Source organism: Nannospalax galili, unplaced genomic scaffold (assembly GCF_000622305.1).
Source record: "Nannospalax galili isolate Female #2095 unplaced genomic scaffold, S.galili_v1.0 scaffold241, whole genome shotgun sequence".
Lineage (NCBI taxonomy): Eukaryota > Metazoa > Chordata > Mammalia > Rodentia > Spalacidae > Nannospalax > Nannospalax galili.
This window is the reverse complement of record NW_008345602.1, coordinates 547,888-553,971: the sequence shown is the minus strand read 5'-3', so window position 1 is coordinate 553,971 and position 6,084 is coordinate 547,888. Positions and strand designations below refer to the sequence as shown.

General features: G+C 37.9%; 1 protein-coding gene across 9 annotated transcripts in view; it reads right to left on the bottom strand.

Moving 5' to 3' along the window:
• Positions 1–6,084, bottom strand: part of Spata6l (spermatogenesis associated 6 like) — a 71,965-nt gene that overhangs the window by 30,576 nt on the left and 35,305 nt on the right. For 7 of the 9 annotated variants that reach the window (XM_008841669.3, XM_008841672.2, XM_008841670.3 and 4 more), the window contains one exon: positions 4,931–4,972. The exons of the other annotated variants lie outside the window; for them this stretch is intronic. In XM_008841669.3, the coding sequence (XP_008839891.2) occupies positions 4,931–4,972 (42 nt within the window). The remainder of the gene's footprint in view (positions 1–4,930; positions 4,973–6,084) is intronic. 9 annotated transcript variants of the gene reach the window in all.

Genomic DNA, 6,084 nt, shown 5'->3' with positions numbered 1-6,084 from the left:
CTTATAGGGTTTATACTGAGTACAATATTGTATAACTGTAATAATTCAACTGTAAACCTAAAAATTTACAGCCAAATTTGAAAGAGATGCATCCTACCTCAGGAAAACGTTATTGAATATGTCAATTGTGTTGTAATGATATGCTTCTTCTAAGTATGTTGTTATTAAATAAATCATTTTTAAAAATTAAAAAAAAAATAAAGGAATGTGTTTGGGTGTCAAGATAGCATGGGACAGAGTTGTGGATTCTTCTATCCTCAACTGTCAACCTATTGAGATCTAGAATCACCTGGGAGACTGACCTCTGGGCACACCTAAGGTATTATCTTTTTTTAAAAAATATTTAATTTGTTATTTTTATTTTATGTATATAAGTGTATTGCTGCATGTATGTAAGTGCACCCATGTCGTGCATTGCCTCGGAGGTCAGAAGAGGGCTTCAGATTCCCCTGGGGTATTATCTAGATTAATTGAGGTAGAAGAACCCACCCACTGTGATTGGCAACTTTCACTAGGCTGGATCCTGAACTGTATAAAAAGGAGAAAGTGAGATGAACACAAGTATTTATCGATTTTTGCTTCCTGACTGAATGCAATGTGACCAGCTGCCCCAAACTCCTGCGCTGTAATTTCACCACAATGGTGAACTATAACCTTGAATTGTAAGACAAAATAAATGTTTCCTTCCTAAGTTGATTTTGTCAGGGATTTTATCATAACAAACAACAGAAAATATACGATATGACTGAAATAGGATTGGAAAAAATAAATAGAAAACTATGAAGCATCTTAAAACAGTCTTTCTAGCTGGATCATTTTCCCAAACTGCAGCCAGTGTGAAAATGTCAGCATATCAGGGGGATGTTACAGACCCTAGGTTATAAATAATGATCATGTGAGTCTCAAAGGCCAAGTCATGTGGCTCAGTGTACTCTATAGGCTAATGCCATAGACAGTGACATCATTAATGCCCTCAGAGAACAGCTCCTTCCCCAAAAGGGAATGAGTGAGACTTTAAGAAAATAGCAAGTTTAGTAGTAACATTAGTTTGAAAACTATCTTGCATTTATAGAGCATTTGAAAATCGACACGTTTCCAGAAAGAGAACCTCATTTGATTCTCTCTTTACAGACAAGGAAACTGAGGCCGAGAGTTTAACACATTTATGATACCACATGACAAAGTAGAAATTCAAACCAGATCATCGGAAGCAAGAAGTCTTTCTGTACTAACATCTAGTGATCATTACTAACTGAACTGTAAAATCAGACTCTGGATAGGAGCATAGATGCCCAGTAAAAGGATTTTTCAGATGTATGGAATATACATATACATGACTTATTGAAAGAGAAAGTACTGGGCATATGAGGTTAATAAAAATGAAGCACCTAGCTTCCAGTCAAACAGTATTACACTGCCCCCCTGTGTCCATCACTTTTTCACATCTTTCTAAACCAAAGAATCACTGATTCTCTGAATTCACTGCAGCAAAGCTACATACAAATCTGAGTATTCTTACTTGTATTCCTAGCTTAATGGTCAAAAGTCTTTTGACTATGTTTCTGAAAATGATGTGAAAACTATTGAACAGTAATATGCTATCTATAGCAAATTGAAGAGATAATGAAAAACTGGTCTCTGAAAACCCCAAATGGCCCATATGACCCACATGAGACTTTACACATATAACTTTTATCCAGTTAGTTATATGCAAGGACTCATGAGGACTCACTGCTGCTATTACAGGCCATGTTGAAGTAATTAATTAAGGGATTAATCCACACAGCATCTTAGGCTGAGTGAAATTGTTATCTTGAGTAATTCAAACTTAATCCCACTAAAATTATAATCTGAAATTGGAGGACTGTGAACAAAAAGAAAATGAGCAAAATAAGGCTCCCATTTTTGCATATGTTTAATTTGTAAGCTATAATCAGTATGCATGCCCTCAGCTTGAATATTCCCCCATTATTTTCAAACAACTATTTTTTTAATTTTTATTTATTTCGATTTTATATGTATGAATGTTTTGCCTGCATGTATGTGTGTGTCATGCAAAGGCCAAGGAGGACAGAAAAGGGCGTCAGACACCCTAGAATTGGAGTTACCCACCATGTGAGTGCTGGAAATCAAACCCGGGTCCTCTGGAAGAACAACAGTGCTCTTGAGCCATCTCTCCAGAATCCCCCCCCCCAAAAAAAAACTATTCTTGTAATCTCAGAGATTTCTGCTTACATGAAAGATCTATAATTCCTAGATCTCAGCAGGAAGCGGCAGCAAGGTCATGGGTTCACAGCCAGCCTAGGCTCTTTAGCAAGACCATGACTCAAAAAAAAAAAAAAAGCTGCAATCCAAGATATACAATAATTTAAAAAGCAAGTTGTAAGATGTGTATATTCAATATATATGCATGCGTGAACACATAGTATATTATTTATAGTGTAAATAGTGTATGGGGGTTATGTGTTATTTTAGGGTTGATTAACTATATCAAATGCATTGTGTGTGTGTATAATGTATTTTACAGGGTCTAAAAAGATAAATAAAAAATTGTTAATAAAGTAAAATCATCTGTCAGGAATTATTGATGAATGGGTTTTTCGACTTTTTATTCTGTATATCATGTGTTGTCTGGAATTTTTACAATATTTAGATATTAGATTTTTAAATTGATGCAAAATTAACTAAGACCAAAATATACATGCTTCTAATTTATCAGCATACTAAAATGTAACTTTCCAGTTCATGGGGCTATATGTTTAAATATAAAATTGGGTCAAATAAGAAAAAGCATAAAACACAAAACTCAATGCTCTAATTTTCAGTCTTGGGTGGGTTGCTTAAAAAAAACTTGCATGAGAATTTCTGAGTAGCAGGTAGGAGGTATCTGCTCTCTACCGCCTACCAAAACAAGTAATTCTTGAATGTCTAGACTCACACTGTAACATTAGAGTATCCATCCCTAAATTCACACCATAATACTTGAGTGCTTATCCAGAGATTAACACTGTATTTGTGTCTTGTCTACCCCTACATTAGATTTGAATTTCATATAATTTTCAAATTTCTCCAAATCACTATATTGAATTTCATGTAATTTTTCCACTATCACTATTCCTCTTTTGAAAATTTCTGCCCAGCCATTTAAAAATGTAAAACCCAAAATCAGTTTCAGTTATGACCTATTCTACACATAGATATATACTCAAGAGAGTTAAAGGCAGATGCCCCACAAGATTTGTACATGAATTTTCATAACAGTATTATCTATAACATTCAAATACAGGAAATAACTGCAATGTCCATCAACTGATATATGGATAAGCAAGCATGACATAGTCATATAAAATGTTATTCAGGTAGAAAAAAAGGAATTAAGATGTGACGTATGGGGGCTAGAGAGATGGCTCAGTGGTTAAGAGCGCTGGCTGGCTGCTCTTGCAGAGGACCTGGGTTTGATTCCCAGCACCCACATGGTGGCTAACAACCATCCATAACTTCAGTTCCAGGGGATCTGACACCCTCTTCTGGCCTCTGTGGGCACTGTATGCATGTGGTGCACTTTCATACATGCAGGCAATGTACTCATACACATAAGAGTTAATAGGGCTGGGCGTGGTGGCGCATGCCTTTATTCCCAGCACCGGGGAGGCAGAGTTCAAGGCCAGCCTGGTCTACATAGTGAGTTCCAGGACAGCTGGGGCTACAGGGAGACCTTGTCTCAAAAAGAAAAAAAAAAAAAAAAGTTAATAGATAAAATATTTTTTTTTAAAAGATGTGATGTGTGCTACAGCATAGAGAAATTTGAAAGCATTACACAAGGCAAAAGCCAGGCACAGACAGTCACAAAGCATAGGTTTCTATTTCTAAGAAACATCCAAGATAGGCAATCAGCAGAGACAGACTGGAGGCAGGGGTTGTGGGGAGGAAGGGATGGGAGTGACTCTAGTGAGCGTAGGGTTTTTTCTGAGGCAATGGGAATGTTCTGGAATTGAACAGTGGACAACACAATAGATTGTCTGGAAAAAGAAAGGTATGTTACCAAAACTTAGAAACATACAAAATCATGTTAGTTAAATGCATATCGTTTAGTACTAAGGATATGATTCTGTGGTAGAACAATTGCCTAGCAGTGTCTGAGGCCCTGGGTTCCATCCCAAGTACTGAAAACAGTAGGGAAAGAAAAGGAAAGGGAAAAACGGTGAGAAGAGAGGGCGGAGGGGAGGGAGGAGGGAGAAGGCAAAGGAAGGGAAGGGAGGAAGGACAACTTTAAAATACTAGTCCCCATTTTGTCAAGCCAAAATTCCTTTAAAATTAAATTCTTAGGGTATGTAGATATGGCTCAGTGGTTAAGAGCAGGGGAATCCGAAGCCCTCTTCTGACCTCCGCGGCATTGCACGGCACAGGTGCACTCACACACATGCAGGCAACACACTCATACGCATAAAATAATAATAATAAAGAAATAAAATATTTTTTAAAAAATTAAATTCTTAGTTTAGAAATGTGTTTACTGGATGTCCTGGTTTGTTCTTCATTGCTATGACAAAATACTCTGACAAATACCAATTTTGGGAGGAAAGGGTTTATTTGTCTTACATCTCTCAGGTCGCTTTCATCAGGGAGTTCAAGGTAGGAACTCAGGGTAGGAACCCAGAGGCAGGAGCTGGAGCACAGGCCATGGAGGAACGCTGCTTACTGGCTTGCTCCCTTGGCCCCTGCTCAGCCTGCTTTCTTATGCAACACAGGCCCACCTGCCCAGGGGTGGCACCACCCACAGTGGGCTGGGTCCTCCCACATCACTCATCAAGAAGATGCCCTTCAGACATGGCCACATGCCAGTCCAATAGAGGCAATTTCCTGACTGAGGCTCCCTCAACCCAGGTGTGTCAAGTTGACACTAAAGCTATCCAGCACACTGGATTATTACCTGGAGACACTAGTTGTATTAATTCAAACCTGGTAAGGAAACCTAAAAAAGAAAAAAATGTCAGATTTTAATTTTTCAGAAAATTGCTGATTGCTTAATAAATGCTAAATTAAAATGACCATGATAGCTCATTCATGCTAACAACAGTATAGCTGGCCTTCCACATTCATCGGTTCCACATGTACTGATTCCACAAGCACATGTTCAAGCAGCTACAAACAGAAAATATCTTTCAAAATTATTGCATCTGTACTAACATGTGCAACCTTTTTTTCATTATTTTCTAAACAATTCAGAACAGCAACTATTCATACAGCATTTACAGTATACTAGCTATATAAGTAATAGATAATTCAAAGAACATGGGAGAATATGCATAGGTTATACGTAAATATTACTTCATTTTATATAAGAACTTGAACATCTGTGGATTTGGGTATGTATGGTAATCCATGAACTATGTTCCCAAAGGATACCAATGAGCAACTACAAAATAAGTGTCATGCCAACAATCAATAAAGTGTTGAGAGAGTGAAGTCAAAATGAGTGAGTTCTGAAAATAGTATTTTACCTCCTGAAAAGCATTAACATTTTGTATTTTTAAAGTATATTCATGGCTGGACAGATAACTCAGTGGTTAAAGATGGGTACCGCTCTTGATAAGACATGAGTTTGGCTCCCAGCACCCAAATCCCAGCACCCAACTGCCTGTAACTCTGGTTCCATGGGATCCAATAACCCTCTTCTGGCCTCCATGGGCACCCATGCACACACAAATCATACAGACATACAAACACAAACACAAAATTATATTCATAGAGCATTATAATCAATGTACTTTTCATCTTAAAACTTGAAGATCCAAGTCAGGTGTGGTGGTGCACTCCTTTAGTCCCAGCACTCCAGAGGCAGAGGCAGGCAGATCTCTGTGAGTGAGCTTGAGACCAGCCTGGTCTACATAGTGAGTTCCAGGCCAGCTGGGACTTCAGAGAGACCATCTCAAAAAGACACCCCCCCCCCAAAAAAAAAAAACTTGGAAGATCCAGTTGTGATCCGTCAATGTAAAAGTTTAGCTCACCCACGAGGTATGCTATATGACCACACAAATTTGACATATGTTTCTTGGGTTCAAAATGCATTTTCAAAGGCCATCT